The sequence below is a fragment of the Blennius ocellaris genome (assembly GCF_963422515.1).
Source record: "Blennius ocellaris genome assembly, contig: SCAFFOLD_58, whole genome shotgun sequence".
NCBI lineage: Eukaryota > Metazoa > Chordata > Actinopteri > Blenniiformes > Blenniidae > Blennius > Blennius ocellaris.
This window is the reverse complement of record NW_027661901.1, coordinates 334,789-354,035: the sequence shown is the minus strand read 5'-3', so window position 1 is coordinate 354,035 and position 19,247 is coordinate 334,789. Positions and strand designations below refer to the sequence as shown.

The 19,247-nt window shown below is 51.5% G+C and overlaps 1 protein-coding gene across 1 annotated transcript in view; it reads right to left on the bottom strand.

The window, feature by feature from the left end:
- Positions 1 to 17,944, bottom strand: part of LOC308148634 (retinal guanylyl cyclase 2-like) — a gene marked incomplete at both ends in the record, with an annotated part of 21,472 nt that extends 3,528 nt beyond the window's left edge. The window contains 15 exons of the mRNA XM_080522132.1: positions 1 to 143; positions 1,092 to 1,235; positions 8,402 to 8,555; positions 9,308 to 9,484; positions 9,630 to 9,713; positions 9,910 to 10,026; positions 11,407 to 11,491; positions 11,663 to 11,738; positions 12,000 to 12,219; positions 13,947 to 14,096; positions 14,205 to 14,360; positions 14,452 to 14,594; positions 15,070 to 15,225; positions 17,402 to 17,632; positions 17,707 to 17,944. The exon at positions 1 to 143 is cut by the window's left edge and continues 6 nt beyond it. Coding sequence (XP_080378258.1) covers positions 1 to 143; positions 1,092 to 1,235; positions 8,402 to 8,555; positions 9,308 to 9,484; positions 9,630 to 9,713; positions 9,910 to 10,026; positions 11,407 to 11,491; positions 11,663 to 11,738; positions 12,000 to 12,219; positions 13,947 to 14,096; positions 14,205 to 14,360; positions 14,452 to 14,594; positions 15,070 to 15,225; positions 17,402 to 17,632; positions 17,707 to 17,944 — 2,274 coding nt within the window. The remainder of the gene's footprint in view (positions 144 to 1,091; positions 1,236 to 8,401; positions 8,556 to 9,307; positions 9,485 to 9,629; positions 9,714 to 9,909; positions 10,027 to 11,406; positions 11,492 to 11,662; positions 11,739 to 11,999; positions 12,220 to 13,946; positions 14,097 to 14,204; positions 14,361 to 14,451; positions 14,595 to 15,069; positions 15,226 to 17,401; positions 17,633 to 17,706) is intronic.
- Between the last annotated feature and the right edge of the window lie 1,303 nt (positions 17,945 to 19,247).

The following is a 19,247-nucleotide window of genomic DNA, read 5'->3' as shown; positions in this document are numbered from 1 at the left end:
GAAAATCTCGTCAAAGCTCGGACGTTTGTCGGGATCCTCATTCCAACACTCATTCATCAGACTGAGACACTCAGCCGGAGCTTCATCAACCGAAACTATCGGCCTGCACAGAGGAGGAGGCTGCTTCAGGCGCTCCACGATCTCTGAGAGACACACGGAATCAGAGACAGAGACCGAGAGTCAGAGAGACAGACAGGACGTCAGAGGGACTGACAGGGTATGTCCGAATTTCCCCTCCTATTTCCTTATCTATGGCCTTTACCTGAACCCCCTGGATGACGTCACAGGGTTAAGGGAAGGTGTTAGGAGGCTTCCTAAAGGAGTTAAGGAAAGGCGTTAGGAGGCTTCCTAAAGGAATCAGTGAAAGGCGATCATGTTAGTGTTGCAGTCAGACCGCACTTTCACTTAGTGATGTCATAATAATCCAACGGCAGCACAAGTTAGTGACGTCTGCTGTGGCTTGCTAGTCAATCTATGTTTCTGAAAATGGACTATAAAAAGTGCATTTGGGTTTTAGATGATTTAAAGTTGTTCCAGCAGATTATTCTTTCGCAACTTACATGATCTGCTCTCTTTAGTCATCCTGAGTCCCCCTGAACACTCCGATGAGCTGGCCCTTTAAATGTTGTCGCTGCAAGGAATTGTGGGGCAGCATGAGCTGGTCTCTTTTGGTAAAGGAAGCATCAGTGTTTCCTAGGCTAAAGGAGGCTCTAAAGGAAGCATCAGTGCTTCCTAAGCAACAGGAAGCATCAGTGTTTCCTAGGCTAAAGGAGGCTCTAAAGGAAGCATCAGTGTTTCCTAGGCTAAAGGAGGCTCTAAAGGAAGCATCAGTGTTTCCTAAGCAACAGGAAGCATCAGTGTTTCCTAGGCTAAAGGAGGCTCTAAAGGAAGCATCAGTGTTTCCTAGGCTAAAGGAGGTTCTAAAGGAAGCGACAAGCCTCTTTTTCTTGGCTTATTGAGAATTCAGACAGTCCGTATCATGGCCGCCACACAAAACACTTACGGGGTTCAGTGAAAGTCAATAAATGAAGAGATAGGAGGGATATTTCGGATGTACCCATAGAGAGACAAACAGGAAGTGGTGCGCTCACCGTCGGCTGGCATGTCCATCATGGCATAGGGAAGTGTACGTGAGATCACTTCCTGTATTATAATGGAGAAACTGAAGACGTCTCCAGAAAAAGAGCCTCCGCGAACCGGATTCCTGAGAAGCTCCGGGGCCATCCACAACAACTCTATGGGGGGAGGGAGGGCGGGGGTGGGGGTGATAAGGTTGCACAGCAGTGTTAACATAGGGGGGCCGCTGCCCCGCCGTCGCCTCGCCATTGCCCCGCCGTCCTGTCGCCCATCGTCCTGTCTTCCAGGTGGGCATGACAAGGTGGAATGTTTGGAGCTGCTGGCTCTAATGAGAGATTCTGTGCAGCTCTTGTCACCACATGAAGATTGTTTGTCTGATGAGGAGTTCGGCTATTTAATTGGGCTCCTGACTTCACCTGTCACTGGAGCTTGGCGCCCCCTACAGTCAGTTTGTACGTCCCGAGTAAGCTCGGTATGTGCTCTGCTCCAGTTTCACTTCTTGTCTATCCTGCCACAGCTCTTACGGTCAGCTTCCAGCCTCGCGACTTGCTAGCCAGCCGTTCTCTCACTCTTTGCTTCCAACACCAGTACTGGCTCTGTCCACGGACCCCCCCTGCCTCCACTCTACTCCTGTCTCCACTCTCCTCCTGTCTCCACTCTCCTCCTGTCTCCACTCTACTCCAGCCTCCACTCTACTCCTGCCTCCACTCTACTCCTGCCTCCACTCTACTCCTGTCTCCACTCTCCTCCTGTCTCCACTCTACTCCAGCCTCCACTCTACTCCTGCCTCCACTCTACTCCTGTCTCCACTCTCCTCCTGCCTCCACTCTACTCCTGCCTCCACTCTACTCCTGCCTCCACTCTACTCCTGCCTCCACTCTACTCCAGCCTCCACTCTACTCCTGCCTCCACTCTACTCCTGTCTCCACTCTCCTCCTGTCTCCACTCTCCTCCTGTCTCCACTCTACTCCAGCCTCCACTCTCCTCCTGCCTCCACTCTACTCCAGCCTCCACTCTACTCCTGTCTCCACTCTCCTCCTGCCTCCACTCTACTCCTGTCTCCACTCTCCTCCTGTCTCCACTCTCCTCCTGTCTCCACTCTACTCCAGCCTCCACTCTACTCCTGCCTCCACTCTACTCCTGCCTCCACTCTACTCCTGTCTCCACTCTCCTCCTGTCTCCACTCTCCTCCTGTCTCCACTCTACTCCAGCCTCCACTCTACTCCTGCCTCCACTCTACTCCTGTCTCCACTCTCCTCCTGCCTCCACTCTACTCCTGCCTCCACTCTACTCCTGCCTCCACTCTACTCCTGCCTCCACTCTACTCCTGTCTCCACTCTCCTCCTGTCTCCACTCTCCTCCTGTCTCCACTCTCCTCCTGTCTCCACTCTACTCCAGCCTCCACTCTCCTCCTGCCTCCACTCTACTCCAGCCTCCACTCTACTCCTGTCTCCACTCTCCTCCTGCCTCCACTCTACTCCTGTCTCCACTCTCCTCCTGCCTCCACTCTACTCCAGCCTCCACTCTACTCCAGCCTCCACTCTCCTCCTGCCTCCACTCTACTCCTGTCTCCACTCTACTCCTGTCTCCACTCTACTCCTGCCTCCACTCTACTCCAGCCTCCACTCTACTCCTGTCTCCACTCTACTCCTGCCTCCACTCTACTCCTGTCTCCACTCTACTCCTGTCTCCACTCTACTCCTGCCTCCACTCTACTCCTGCCTCCACTCTCCTCCTGTCTCCACTCTACTCCTGCCTCCACTCTACTCCTGCCTCCACTCTACTCCTGCCTCCACTCTCCTCCTGTCTCCACTCTACTCCAGCCTCCACTCTACTCCAGCCTCCACTCTACTCCTGCCTCCACTCTCCTCCTGTCTCCACTCTACTCCTGCCTCCACTCTACTCCAGCCTCCACTCTACTCCTGTCTCCACTCTACTCCTGCCTCCACTCTACTCCTGTCTCCACTCTACTCCTGTCTCCACTCTCCTCCTGCCTCCACTCTACTCCTGTCTCCACTCTACTCCAGCCTCCACTCTACTCCTGTCTCCACTCTCCTCCTGCCTCCACTCTCCTCCTGTCTCCACTCTCCTCCTGTCTCCACTCTACTCCTGCCTCCACTCTACTCCTGTCTCCACTCTACTCCTGTCTCCACTCTCCTCCTGCCTCCACTCTACTCCTGCCTCCACTCTACTCCTGTCTCCACTCTACTCCAGCCTCCACTCTACTCCTGTCTCCACTCTACTCCTGTCTCCACTCTACTCCTGTCTCCACTCTACTCCAGCCTCCACTCTCCTCCTGTCTCCACTCTACTCCTGCCTCCACTCTACTCCTGCCTCCACTCTACTCCTGTCTCCACTCTACTCCTGTCTCCACTGTACTCCAGCCTCCACTCTACTCCTGTCTCCACTCTACTCCTGTCTCCACTGTACTCCTGCCTCCACTCTACTCCTGTCTCCACTCTACTCCTGCCTCCACTCTACTCCTGTCTCCACTCTCCTCCAGCCTCCACTCTACTTCAGCCTCCACTCTACTCCTGTCTCCACTCTACTCCTGCCTCCACTCTACTCCTGTCTCCACTCTACTCCTGTCTCCACTCTCCTCCTGCCTCCACTCTACTCCTGTCTCCACTCTACTCCTGCCTCCACTCTCCTCCTGTCTCCACTCTACTCCTGCCTCCACTCTACTCCTGTCTCCACTCTACTCCTGTCTCCACTCTCCTCCTGCCTCCACTCTACTCCTGCCTCCACTCTACTCCTGTCTCCACTCTACTCCAGCCTCCACTCTACTCCTGTCTCCACTCTACTCCTGTCTCCACTCTACTCCTGTCTCCACTCTACTCCAGCCTCCACTCTCCTCCTGTCTCCACTCTACTCCTGCCTCCACTCTACTCCTGCCTCCACTCTACTCCTGTCTCCACTCTACTCCTGTCTCCACTCTACTCCAGCCTCATCTCTACTCCTGTCTCCACTCTACTCCTGTCTCCACTGTACTCCAGCCTCCACTCTACTCCTGTCTCCACTCTACTCCTGTCTCCACTCTACTCCTGCCTCCACTCTACTCCTGCCTCCACTCTACTCCTGTCTCCACTCTACTCCAGCCTCCACTCTACTCCTGCCTCCACTCTACTCCTGTCTCCACTCTACTCCAGCCTCCACTCTACTCCTGTCTCCACTCTACTCCTGTCTCCACTCTACTCCAGCCTCCACTCTACTCCTGTCTCCACTCTACTCCAGCCTCCACTCTACTCCTGCCTCCACTCTACTCCAGCCTCCACTCTACTCCTGCCTCCACTCTACTCCTGTCTCCACTCTACTCCAGCCTCCACTCTACTCCTGTCTCCACTCTACTCCTGTCTCCACTCTACTCCAGCCTCCACTCTACTCCTGCCTCCACTCTACTCCTGCCTCCACTCTACTCCTGTCTCCACTCTACTCCTGTCTCCACTCTACTCCAGCCTCATCTCTACTCCTGTCTCCACTCTACTCCTGTCTCCACTCTACTCCAGCCTCCACTCTACTCCTGTCTCCACTCTACTCCTGTCTCCACTGTACTCCAGCCTCCACTCTACTCCTGCCTCCACTCTACTCCGGTCTCCACTCTACTCCAGCCTCCACTCTACTCCTGTCTCCACTCTACTCCTGTCTCCACTCTACTCCAGCCTCCACTCTACTCCAGCCTCCACTCTACTCCTGTCTCCACTCTACTCCTGTCTCCACTCTACTCCTGTCTCCACTCTACTCCTGTCTCCACTCTACTCCAGCCTCCACTCTACTCCAGCCTCCACTCTACTCCTGTCTCCACTCTACTCCCGTCTCCACTCTACTCCCGTCTCCACTCTACTCCCGCCTCCACTCTACTCCAGCCTCCACTCTACTCCTGTCTCCACTCTACTCCTGCCTCCACTCTACTCCTGTCTCCACTCTCCTCCTGCCTCCACTCTCCTCCTGTCTCCACTCTCCTCCTGTCTCCACTCTACTCCTGCCTCCACTCTACTCCTGTCTCCACTCTACTCCTGTCTCCACTCTCCTCCTGCCTCCACTCTACTCCTGCCTCCACTCTACTCCTGTCTCCACTCTACTCCAGCCTCCACTCTACTCCTGTCTCCACTCTACTCCTGTCTCCACTCTACTCCTGTCTCCACTCTACTCCAGCCTCCACTCTCCTCCTGTCTCCACTCTACTCCTGCCTCCACTCTACTCCTGCCTCCACTCTACTCCTGTCTCCACTCTACTCCTGTCTCCACTGTACTCCAGCCTCCACTCTACTCCTGTCTCCACTCTACTCCTGTCTCCACTGTACTCCTGCCTCCACTCTACTCCTGTCTCCACTCTACTCCTGCCTCCACTCTACTCCTGTCTCCACTCTCCTCCAGCCTCCACTCTACTTCAGCCTCCACTCTACTCCTGTCTCCACTCTACTCCTGCCTCCACTCTACTCCTGTCTCCACTCTACTCCTGTCTCCACTCTCCTCCTGCCTCCACTCTACTCCTGTCTCCACTCTACTCCTGCCTCCACTCTCCTCCTGTCTCCACTCTACTCCTGCCTCCACTCTACTCCTGTCTCCACTCTACTCCTGTCTCCACTCTCCTCCTGCCTCCACTCTACTCCTGCCTCCACTCTACTCCTGTCTCCACTCTACTCCAGCCTCCACTCTACTCCTGTCTCCACTCTACTCCTGTCTCCACTCTACTCCTGTCTCCACTCTACTCCAGCCTCCACTCTCCTCCTGTCTCCACTCTACTCCTGCCTCCACTCTACTCCTGCCTCCACTCTACTCCTGTCTCCACTCTACTCCTGTCTCCACTCTACTCCAGCCTCATCTCTACTCCTGTCTCCACTCTACTCCTGTCTCCACTGTACTCCAGCCTCCACTCTACTCCTGTCTCCACTCTACTCATGTCTCCACTCTACTCCTGCCTCCACTCTACTCCTGCCTCCACTCTACTCCTGTCTCCACTCTACTCCAGCCTCCACTCTACTCCTGCCTCCACTCTACTCCTGTCTCCACTCTACTCCAGCCTCCACTCTACTCCTGTCTCCACTCTACTCCTGTCTCCACTCTACTCCAGCCTCCACTCTACTCCTGTCTCCACTCTACTCCAGCCTCCACTCTACTCCTGCCTCCACTCTACTCCAGCCTCCACTCTACTCCTGCCTCCACTCTACTCCTGTCTCCACTCTACTCCAGCCTCCACTCTACTCCTGTCTCCACTCTACTCCTGTCTCCACTCTACTCCAGCCTCCACTCTACTCCTGCCTCCACTCTACTCCTGCCTCCACTCTACTCCTGTCTCCACTCTACTCCTGTCTCCACTCTACTCCAGCCTCATCTCTACTCCTGTCTCCACTCTACTCCTGTCTCCACTCTACTCCAGCCTCCACTCTACTCCTGTCTCCACTCTACTCCTGTCTCCACTGTACTCCAGCCTCCACTCTACTCCTGCCTCCACTCTACTCCTGTCTCCACTCTACTCCAGCCTCCACTCTACTCCTGTCTCCACTCTACTCCTGTCTCCACTCTACTCCAGCCTCCACTCTACTCCAGCCTCCACTCTACTCCTGTCTCCACTCTACTCCTGTCTCCACTCTACTCCTGTCTCCACTCTACTCCTGTCTCCACTCTACTCCAGCCTCCACTCTACTCCAGCCTCCACTCTACTCCTGTCTCCACTCTACTCCCGTCTCCACTCTACTCCCGTCTCCACTCTACTCCCGCCTCCACTCTACTCCAGCCTCCACTCTACTCCTGTCTCCACTCTACTCCTGCCTCCACTCTACTCCTGTCTCCACTCTCCTCCTGCCTCCACTCTCCTCCTGTCTCCACTCTCCTCCTGTCTCCACTCTACTCCTGCCTCCACTCTACTCCTGTCTCCACTCTACTCCTGTCTCCACTCTCCTCCTGCCTCCACTCTACTCCTGCCTCCACTCTACTCCTGTCTCCACTCTACTCCTGTCTCCACTCTACTCCTGTCTCCACTCTCCTCCTGCCTCCACTCTACTCCTGTCTCCACTCTACTCCTGTCTCCACTCTACTCCAGCCTCCACTCTACTCCTGTCTCCACTCTACTTCAGCCTCCACTCTACTCCTGTCTCCACTCTACTCCTGCCTCCACTCTACTCCTGTCTCCACTCTACTCCTGCCTCCACTCTACTCCAGCCTCCACTCTACTCCTGTCTCCACTCTACTCCTGTCTCCACTCTACTCCTGTCTCCACTCTACTCCTGCCTCCACTCTACTCCAGCCTCCACTCTACTCCTGTCTCCACTCTCCTCCTGTCTCCACTCTACTTCAGCCTCCACTCTACTCCTGTCTCCACTCTACTCCAGCCTCCACTCTACTCCTGTCTCCACTCTACTCCTGTCTCCACTCTACTCCTGCCTCCACTCTACTCCAGCCTCCACTCTACTCCTGTCTCCACTCTACTCCTGTCTCCACTCTCCTCCTGCCTCCACTCTACTCCTGTCTCCACTCTACTCCTATCTCCACTCTCCTCCTGCCTCCACTCTACTCCTGTCTCCACTCTACTCCTGCCTCCACTCTACTCCTGTCTCCACTCTACTCCAGCCTCCACTCTACTCCTGCCTCCACTCTACTCCTGTCTCCACTCTACTCCAGCCTCCACTCTACTCCTGCCTCCACTCTACTCCTGTCTCCACTCTACTCCTGCCTCCACTCTACTCCAGCCTCCACTCTACTCCTGCCTCCACTCTACTCCTGTCTCCACTCTACTCCTGTCTCCACTCTACTCCAACCTCCACTCTACTCCTGTCTCCACTCTACTCCTGTCTCCACTCTACTCCTGTCTCCACTCTACTCCAGCCTCCACTCTACTCCTGTCTCCACTCTACTCCTGTCTCCACTCTACTCCTGCCTCCACTCTACTCCTGTCTCCACTCTACTCCTGTCTCCACTCTACTCCAGCCTCCACTCTACTCCTGTCTCCACTTCACTCCTGCTCCACTCAGCTCCGCTCAGCTCCACTTAGCTCTGGGCTTCAATTAATGTGAAGTTTTTCTAATAAATACCCTTAATCTTTTAAATCTGTTTCCTGGTTTTTCGTTTGCACAAGAGCCTCAGAACCCGACCTGTAACAGTTATATATATATATATAAAACCCTAATCCTGAGCAACATCTATATTTAGGATGTGTCTTTCTATATTCAGGAGTTCTTCCTGTAATTCTGTGTTTCTGTATTTAGAACATTTGTTTCTATAATTAGGAGAGAGGTTTCTACATTTAGAAGAGGTGTTGTATATTTAGAACATGTTTTGATGTTTAGAACATGTGTTTCGGTGTTTAGAACATGTGCTTGTATATTTACCCTGGGCGTCCTCTGGTAGGCTGATGGTCTGAGCGTGAAGGATCATGGGAAGTCCATAGTCTGTGATCTTTAGAACAAATCGTCCATCGACTAAACAGTTTGTGGACTTCAGACGGCCATGACTCAAGCCTCGCAGGTGAAGGTACTTCATCCCCTGAAATTGTTCACAAGACAACACATCCATAAAAGAGAAGCTAAACTTTATCACCACTGCATGATGTTAGAAACACTTCTGTTCATTGACCTTGAAAACCAACATCTGTAAACGCTATTGAAAACCACTGTGTGTACATACTTCTGAAAACTATGAACAGTTTATTGATTCATTGTCTGTGGACGCTGCTGAAAACCATCTTCAATCAATATTTCTGAAAACCATCGTCTAACAACATTTCTGAAAAACATTCTCTGTCAAAATGTCTGGAAGCCATTGTCTCGTTGGAGCAGTGCAGGTTAGTGAAGTGAATGTCCGTCGGTGCAATTATCACAAAGTAAGCCCGTCACTACAGGGTGTACCTGAGCATGACCCTTGACCCCTAGCCGCTGCTAACACGGCTGACCACTGCATCCTAGAAACAGGATGGGTAAATGTGGAAGAATCAATTTCCCAATTTGAGAAAATGGTTAGTTAAACATAATTGTCCTTAAAAAGCATCATCTGCAAACCCTATTGTCCACCATTGTCTTATAAATATATTACTAGTGAACACATTTCTGGAAACCATTGTATCTGACCAAGAGGGAAAGCCTTGTGTCTGTCATCACTTCTGAAACTCATCATCAAGACCAACTTCTGTGGGAACAAGTTTCTGAAAACCAGCCTCTGTGACCAGTATATAATACTATGTTGTATTATTGTACTATGTTGTATGCCCACATTTATAAAAAGTCAAAGCAGAGCAGCACCTTGATGAGGTCCATGAGCAGTGAAGACTTGAACATCCAGTCCAGTCTCATGTCTCCGTCTCCCAGCAGGTCTGCCAGACTCCCTCGAGGACAGTGTTCAACCACCAGGGCGAAGATCCCCGAGTCCAGGAACAGGCCCAGGTACAGGTTCAGGTTCTCATGGCGCATGTCCCTCAGCTGCTGACACAGGGAACATCCTGCCTTGTGTCCTAGCCTCCTGGAGTGACCCCACCCTGACCTGTTTCACCTGGTACCTGTCTCCCCAATATGAGCTGGATCACCTGGTACCTGTCACCCCATCCTGAGCTGTTTCACCACATACCTGACCAAACACACTCTGAGTGCTGGGCTTAATCGCTGTGATCGATTTCCCCATCTGAATCTTCTTCAGCCAAACCCAGTCACCCTGGAAACAAGAGGACCAATCAGAGCTGTGTGTGTGTGTGTGTGTGTGTGTGTGTGTGTGTGTGTGTGTGTGTGTGTGTGTGTGTGTGTGTGTGTGTGTGTGTGTGTGTGTGTGTGTGTGTGTGTGTGTGTGTGTGTGTGTGTGTGTGAGAGAGAGACTAGGTTCAGGTCAGGACCAGGACTAGGTTCAGGTGTACCTCAAGGATGCCGATGTTGGAACTCTCAGGTGTGGTCAGAATGTAACTTCGAGCAATGGAACGAATTGGAGTTTTGATTTCCAGAAGACTTCTCATGATGGACTCATCATTCAGTTTCTACAAACAAAAACAACAACCAAGATATCTCTGTTACCTGGACGGACGGACCCACCGACCCACCGACCCACCGATCGACCGACCGACCCACCGACCCACCGACCGACCCACCGACCCACCGACCCACCGACCCACCGACCGACCCACCGACCCACCGACCGACCCACCGATCGACCGACCGACCCACCGACCGACCCACCGACCGACCCACCGACCCACCAACCGACCCACCGACCGACCCACCGACCCACCCACCGACCGACCGACCGACCCACCGACCCACCGACCGACCCACCGACCGACCGACCCACCCACCGACCGACCGACCGACCCACCGACCGACCGACCGACCCACCGACCCACCGACCGACCGACCGACCCACCGACCGACCCACCGACCGACCCACCGACCCACCGACCGACCGACCGACCGACAGACAGTTATCCTGATTACAATTATGGAACGATGACGGGGCTGATCGCTGCAATGCATTGGAGTTTGAGTTCGTCGTGTTTTAGATGTCTTTGTTGGGGGTTATACTAGGTTTGTAGTTAGTTGATCTTGTTTAGCTACTTTAATATTTGTAAGTTGGCAACCAGGAATGAAAAATATTTTGTGTGTCATGTGGTCCTGCCATGGTGTTCCTGTTTGGTGTACCAAAATAAAAGCCTATGCTGTCTGCAGTTGCAATCAAGGTAGAAGCATAATCTCATGCAAATCGCTGCATGATTGATTGACATTGGAGGTCTGATTGTATAAGGCACTGCCGACCCTACCATGATGGTCACAGCACATCACTGACCTTAACCCTAACCCTACCCTACCCTACCATGATGGTCACAGCATGTCACTGACCCTAACCCTAACCCTACCCTACCCTACCATGATGGTCACAGCACATCACTGACCTTAACCCTAACCCTACCCTACCCTACCATGATGGTCACAGCACGTCACTGAGCCTAACCCTAACCCTACCCTACCCTACCACGATGGTCACAGCACGTCACTGAGCCTAACCCTAACACTACCCTACCCTACCATGATGGTCACAGCATGTCACTGACCCTAACCCTAACCCTACCCTACCATGATGGTCACAGCATGTCACTGACCCTAACCCTAACCCTACCCTACCCTAACCCTAGCACGTCACTGAATGTAATCAATAATCAGACTGTGATTCAAATCTTTTTCTTAGGCCTGCAGAGAAGGGTTAGAAGGTCCTGATGGCCCGCCACTACAGGCCAATATCCAACCATCCCCTTATTTCTAAAGTCTGAGAGAAAGTTGTTGCAAGTCGCTATGTGACCATTTCTGCCTCTCTCCCTCCCCGTCTCTCCATCTCTCTCGTAATTAGAGTACACAAAGTTTCTGACCTTTCTGCTGACTTGTGTGTCGATGAAAACAATGTCATCCAGAGTCAGAATCAGTTTGGGGAGGTTCACAGGTCTCTTGTACTTCCTGTTGACACAGCAGGAAATGACACGTTAAATATCAATAATAATAATCAATAATCAATACCATGACCTCAAATTCTGAAGAACCCAATCATTGCTGAATGCTCAGTGTGTGTGTGTGTGTGTGTGTGTGTGTGTGTGTGTGTGTGTGTGTGTGTGTGTGTGTGTGTGTCACCTGATCCAGTAGAAAAATGTTCCAATAAAAATACAGCATAACAAAAAGATTAATACGGAGGTCACAAAATCCAAACCTGCATGCAAACACAAAAATACAAACAAATTCACTGTTCCCATTTACTTTCGTTACACTTCAGCTTTATCGGATTTAACATTCCCATTTACTTCTTGAATACGTCATGTTGATGTTTCTTTGATGTTTAATGTGTCATTGAAATATAACTGTGGCTGGAACCTTAAACTATATGTCACTTCAAAACTTTGGAGAAGCTCCTGGAACTTCCTACCAAAAGAAGTTGAAATGTCCCACCCTCTGTAAATGTCAGTGAACACACCATCAGTGCAGGCCTCCTCTGGACTGAACCAACAGAAGCTGGATGTCGGGGGTTTTCCTCCAGGGAAGGTGAAGGAGTGACTCAGTGGTCTCAGGCCTCCCATCATCCCGTCAGTGTGTGCCGGAGCAAGTGAGTGTGTCGGCACCAGGCGGTCACCGTCACTGTTTAGCACCAGGTAGTGAGCCTGCAGGCCACGCCCCTCTGAACCCCCGTATAACACCTGAATAGGACGACCGGAGAAACTTCACACTTATTATGATGTCAGTCATGTGACTCGTAAATGCAAAATGGGGTTGGGCTTTGGTAGTTTTCATTTCTCCTCCTCGAAACCCCACCCATTCCAAGCAGGCAAAATGTGCATCAATGTGTGTGTGTGTGTGTGTGTGTGTGTGTGTGTGTGTGTGTGTGTGTGTGTGTGTGTGTGTGCGCGCACTATGGATCTGTGAATCAACGAGTCCAGAGAGAGTCCTGCAGAAAGCCTCCTCCTCTGAGCCTGGTTCTGCAGGTTCCTCCTCCTCTGAGTCTGGTTCTGCAGGTTCCTCCTCCTCTGAGCCTGGTTCTGCAGGTTCCTCCTCCTCTGAGTCTGGTTCTGCAGGTTCCTCCTCTTCTGAGTCTGGTTCTGCAGGTTCCTCCTCCTCTGAGCCTGGTTCTGCAGGTTCCTCCTCCTCTGAGTCTGGTTCTGCAGGTTCCTCCTCCTCTGAGTCTGGTTCTGCAGGTTCCTCCTCCTCTGAGCCTGGTTCTGCAGGTTCCTCCTCCTCTGAGTCTGGTTCTGCAGGTTCCTCCTCCTCTGAGTCTGAGTCTGGTTCTGCAGGTTCCTCCTCCTCTGAGTCTGAGTCTGGTTCTGCAGGTTCCTCCTCCTCCTCCTCCTCCTCTGACTCTGACTCTGGTTCTGCAGGTTCCTCCTCCTCTGAGTCTGGTTCTGCAGGTTCCTCCTCCTCTGAGTCTGGTTCTGCAGGTTCCTCCTCCTCTGAGTCTGAGTCTGGTTCTGCAGGTTCCTCCTCCTCTGAGTCTGAGTCTGGTTCTGCAGGTTCCTCCTCCTCCTCCTCCTCCTCCTCTGAGTCTGGTTCTGCAGGTTCCTCCTCCTCTGAGCCTGGTTCTGCAGGTTCCTCCTCCTCTGAGTCTGGTTCTGCAGGTTCCTCCTCCTCTGAGCCTGGTTCTGCAGGTTCCTCCTCCTCTGAGCCTGGTTCTGCAGGTTCCTCCTCCTCTGAGTCTGGTTCTGCAGGTTCCTCCTCCTCTGAGTCTGAGTCTGGTTCTGCAGGTTCCTCCTCCTCTGAGTCTGAGTCTGGTTCTGCAGGTTCCTCCTCCTCCTCCTCCTCCTCTGACTCTGACTCTGGTTCTGCAGGTTCCTCCTCCTCTGAGTCTGGTTCTGCAGGTTCCTCCTCCTCTGAGTCTGAGTCTGGTTCTGCAGGTTCCTCCTCCTCCTCCTCTGAGTCTGGTTCTGCAGGTTCCTCCTCCTCCTCCTCCTCCTCCTCTGAGTCTGGTTCTGCAGGTTCCTCCTCCTCTGAGCCTGGTTCTGCAGGTTCCTCCTCCTCTGAGTCTGGTTCTGCAGGTTCCTCCTCCTCTGAGCCTGGTTCTGCAGGTTCCTCCTCCTCTGAGTCTGGTTCTGCAGGTTCCTCCTCCTCTGAGTCTGAGTCTGGTTCTGCAGGTTCCTCCTCCTCTGAGTCTCAGTCTGGTTCTGCAGGTTCCTCCTCCTCCTCCTCCTCCTCTGAGTCTGGTTCTGCAGGTTCCTCCTCCTCTGAGCCTGGTTCTGCAGGTTCCTCTGGTTCCTCCTCCGGTTCCTCCTCCGGTTCCTCTTCCTCCTCCTCCTCCTCCTCCTCCTCCTCCTCCTCTTCTGAGCCTGGTTCTGCACGTTCCTCCTCTTCTGAGCCTGGTTCTGCAGGTTCCTCCTCCTCTGGGCCTGAAAAAGCTCATAGAAAACCTAGAAAATGAGTGTGAAACATTTCTGACCTGATTGAAGCCCTGGAAGTTAAAGCCTCCATCTGATTGGACGAGCTGACTGCCTGTCACCCAGCGCCCCCCCCCGGCCTGACGCCGTTCCTCCACCGCCTTCGCAACAAAGTAGACCATGTTAAAGATGGTCCCAAACACTGGAGACACCTGCAACACAATCAGGACACAGTGAGTGAGTGAGTGAGTGAGTGAGTGAGTGAGTGAGTGAGTGAGTGAGTGAGTGAGTGAGTGAGTGAGTGAGTGAGAGTCGTTTACTTCAGTTGCAGAGATTGCTGAGCGAATCTCTCTGCTCATCTGAGCCTGACGAAACACTTGATAGAAACTCTGGTCGGACGCCATGGTGATGGTCAGCACAGCAGTGTAGGCGTGACGAAGCTGTGTGCTATTGGTCAGTTCATGGAATGTTGTGTCCTGATTGGACAGAGAAAAGGATCGCCAGACAGAATTCACTTGTAATAATAATTGATCCCCTTCTAAAGGACTGATATGAGTGATGGCGTACCTGATGTGGCATGGCGTAAAGCAGGGCATCATAAGGAATAAACACATAACCTTGAGAAATCATGCCCATGTCCAGAGCAGCCAATAGGAGCTCTCTCTGATCCCGCCCACCAATCAGAACAGAGCTCATGCACATGATGATCACTGAAAGAGAAATCGATAGCCAATCAATATAATATGATAGTTGGTATAATAAATACGTTTTGAGTCCAGTTCTACTAATTACGATTTGTACTTTCAATTGTTTTTGTGAGGGATTTCCTGATTTCAGGCTGATAAACAATCGATTAAACATGCAAGTGCCACTGAGCTGCAGCCGAAATTCATCAGTCTGGTTTGTACCTTTGAAACAGATCTCTAAACTGTTGGGTTAGTACTTAATAAGCACTTACTATGGGTTAGGATTGATTCTCTCTCCTCTTCCTCTCACCCCGTCAACCTCTACCTGGTTAGTCTTGTTACTCATTTTTACAGTGGTTAGCCTGGTCAGTGCTACAGGTATGTTGTAGCTGTGTGGTTAGTTCCTAGTTCCTAGGTCTCCATGGTGTCTGTGTCTTGGTTAGTATTGTACTGATTAAACTGGTCTCTGGGTCCTGGTTAGTCTGGTCAATACACTTACCTTTCACCTGGTGGGCCTCTCTGATTTCCTGCAGTGCCTTTAAAGGACCTCCTTTGTTTTTTGTTTCCATAGTAACCACAGGACCGACTGGCAACCCCATTGCACGGAGGGCTGATGCCACTTCCTGTCCGGTGCCCTGCCAGAGGTCAGACGGAGCTGAAGAGCAAAAAGGAAAATCACAATCATAGTAAGATCAGTAGACAGATCATTATGAAGGATGTCAGCGTTAATGTGCTAATGCATGCCACTGATCCAAGGATTATTCATTAATTCATATTTGAATGCAATTTATCACATGACCCAGTCTGAGCTCAGCACTGATAGTTTTCTGTTTGTGTGATTGGGTCACCGTCCACTGCAGTATGACGGCTGACGAGAAAGCACCTGCCATACGACACAGAAAGTTTGATGATAAAGAGCTCGCGGGTGGTCGTTTGGATAGAACCAAAGTTGAGTGCATCTATTGTGGTGATGAACCGTCTTTCCACTAAGCACCACAACTTTAAAGCACAATCTTCAGGCAAAGCACACGTTTGCTACTATGAGAAAAGGAGCTGAGTCCACAGGTGGGATGTGGTGAGCAACGCTGGCCCAGTGCTGTTGACCGCCGCACTCCGTGGAAATCTCTTTGGCGATGGCGTCACATTGTTGACTTTCCCAATCCTTCAGATTGCAACCAGTGGCCTGTCAGACCAGCTAGCTCCTTGGTAAACTAGAAATAAGTGGGAGAGAATGAACCAACTCACCACTATAGGGACAGACTCCAGCCAAACTGTGCATTTCTATGAAACGGCATTCAGGTGTGGAGGGCCCTGAGACTGACTGTTCGAGCTAAGTTTATACATATATTCTGAAATGAACTGCACACAGGACTGTTATATCTCCCATCTGAATGTAGAGGGCAAAATCCCCCATTTTGAATTTAGATTTTGTGCATTACAATGTTTCTCCAGGTTGTCTCAATTGTTGCAGGGTTACCCTCATTTAATAATTAAAATGTGTTTATAGCAGATTACTAAAGGCAGACCAATAAATGTAAATCAGAGAGATTCAACCTTTTCATTAAAATGACAAAATGGGATTTGTTTGGGTCTGTTTTTCCTTTTTTTTTTCTTTGGTGGCCTTAAGTTTAATGTTGGGTTCCTAAATTGGCTTTCAACTATCTTAAGCCCCGTTTCCACCGCACAAAAAGTGCTGGGATAGACCGGTCTAGTCCGTTATGGTTCAGGTTTCCACCGCAGGAATTTGTGATTTTCCGGAAACAACCGCTCCAAAGGTGGTCGCTTTTCCGCTCCCCCCCTCCGTCGGTGTACCAGGACTATGGAACGGGTCTGAGTTTGAGGAGCCGTCTGCTGATTGGTCAGTGATTTACTACACCCTCAATATTTTAATATGTCGGCTGGATGAATCCTCTGTTGTTAGAGTGGTCAGCTTTGCACTGGTTGTTTGTTTTGGGGTTTTTTTCCTTTCCTTTTCTTTGCTGCTCAGCTTTCATGTTGGTTGTGAAACAGCGGATGTGAGGCAGAGGAGACCGGGGCTCGGGACTTTGCATCGCGTCGGAGCTTCCTGTTTGCAACATAGCGTCAGTGGTGCGCCGGGTCTGTCTTTGCATCGTGTCTGTGGTTTCTGTTCAAACACGATGCAGAGGCGGTCAGCGTTCTGTTCAATTGCTGCATCGCCACTGCATCGCCACTGCATCACCACGCCTTCGGGGACGGACCACGGGCACAATGCCATGAGACGCTCGGAACCTCCGTGTTCCGGCGCGGGGCTGCAGGAGCGCGATCAGCGCCGCAGTGGCTGCTACAGCGTTTGAGCAGAAAGCTAAAGGCTCCGTGTCCCGGTGCAGCGCAACCACGTGGCTCTGTGCCGCGGCCAGCCGGGGCGCTCGGGGGCGGGGCAAGTCGCCGGAGCGTTCGCTCTCTCAGGACCAACACGGAAGTTGCGGCTGCAGCTCTGCTGCTGCAAAAAATAAAAGTTAACTAAACAACTGGTGCAAAGTGGAGGATGTAAACAACAACAGAGGATTCATAAGTTCCAGATCTGCCGCCCGGCTGAGACGACTGTTGTAACGCCACATATCTGAGGAGCTCTAAGCCCCGCGTCCTTTTTAAGCTCTTTTCTGTGGTGGAAACGGGTACTGGATTTGGCTCCGGTTACACTTTGCCGTACCACTCCGTAAGGCTCCGTTCCATCCCTGCACTTTTGTGCGGTGGAAACACGGCTAAAGTTTGAGAACTTCTGGGTTAGGGTTACCATAAACCTCGTATTGCTCCCTGAGAGAAAATGAAGATTTCCACCAGGAAAAGCTCTGGTGACATCACAGAATCACCTGAGATGACACCAACGTGAGCCCAGCGGAAGAACCGGAGCACAGTAAACAGGACTCTGCTCGGAGGCGTGATGGGTGGCAGGTTTGGCCAATCAGCATTTAGACAGCCAGGAGAGGCAAGCCCCGCCTCCCAGTGCTGGGTGTAAAGGGCGGCAGCATGACAGAGGGTTGGGTTAAAGGGTCCGATGTAGGCATGGCCATAGCCCTCCATCTCCCCGAGTTCTGTCAGTGCTGAAAACCAAAGAACAACAATGTCATTCATACTTTTGTAAAAAGGGTTCCTCTTCTCTGATTGGTGGTCAAACCTTTGGAGGCGGAGCAGTCCTCATCCAGCAGCTTCACATCATACCAGTACCCGTGGCTCAGACCGCTGTCACTCCGCAGCCGGGACAGTGCCAGGTTGGCCGCCGCTGTTGGCATTGCGCGCGAGAACATTGGGTCACATGACCAGGGACCAATCAGGGCCAGCTTGAATGTTGCTGCAAGGACATCCCAGATGCAAAGCAACCAAAGAAAGGACCCTAGCAACCAGGCAAGCTGCATCACGATCACCTGATAGAGAAGTTTCACAAAGAGGATGAAGAGGAAAACCTGTTCAATTCTGTGAATAAACAACTTATTCAATCATAACAAGACCATCAGCATTCGCATTTTTCTGGTTTCTTTTTACAGGACTTCTTTGTTGAAATGTTCACATTCAGTTTAATTGAGCAAAGTAAAAAATATTTGGATCAAGTTTGAAATGCATCAACAGATTTTTGAATGCATCCTGACACTCAATGAAAAAGAACAACTCATCATCACAAATCCTCACCAACCAAGCAACTACTCACTACAAAGTTCCAAGAAATAACTCCCGACTGCCAAGCAGCAATAACTAACTCCCAACCAAGTATCAACTACTAACTGCAAAGTGCCAAGAAATAACTAGCTACTGCTAATTAGCAATAACTAACTACCACCACTAAACTGAAGAGAAATTCTCAAAAACTATTCCCACAGTGACCCTGCATCCAGCCTGTACAGAACTGTTTCGTGTGTGTGTGTGTGTGTGTGTGTGTGTGTGTGTGTGTGTGTGTGTGTGTGTGTGTGTGTGTGTGTGTGTGTGTGTGTGTGTGTGTGTGTGTGTGTGTGTGTGTGTGTGTGTGTGTGTGTGTGGACCCAGCTGACTGCTGTGACCTCTAACCTTGTAATCTGATTGACACCATTAGCTAATGCTAAGGAGCGCTCAGAGTGCTAAGTATAGCAACAATGCTAACACTCTTAGCACAAACTGAGAGGGTGAGGTCTGACTTCTCACTGAGCATTGCCTTCACCTGGTCACACCTGTACTGTGATGTCACACAGCTGTCCGCTGTTGTTACATAGGGATGTGACAATAACACACCTGTATTGCCCACATGTACCACACCTGGAACACACACCTGGTAAACGCACCTGTAACACACACATGTACCACACCTGGAAAATACACCTGGAACACACCTTGAAAACACACCTGCAACGCACATAACACCTGGACCCTTCCCCTTCATTCTGCTGAAAGCCAAAATGTCTGCCTCAAACTACAGACCCAGCTCCAATCTCCCATTCCTGTCAAAGGTTCTGGAAACAAATGTTGTAGCATGACTTCAGGATCACCTCAAACACAACAACTCGTTGGATAAGTTCCAGTCTGGCTTCCACCCCGGCCATAGCACAGAAACATCTGGTCAGGGTGGGTAGGGTTAGGCTCAGTTTCACCACCAACCGACTGATGACCCCAGACAGAGGCTGTCCATCTGCCTTCACCCTTCTGGATCTCACATCTGCTTTTGGGTTAGGGTTAGGGTTCGAGTCAGGGTCT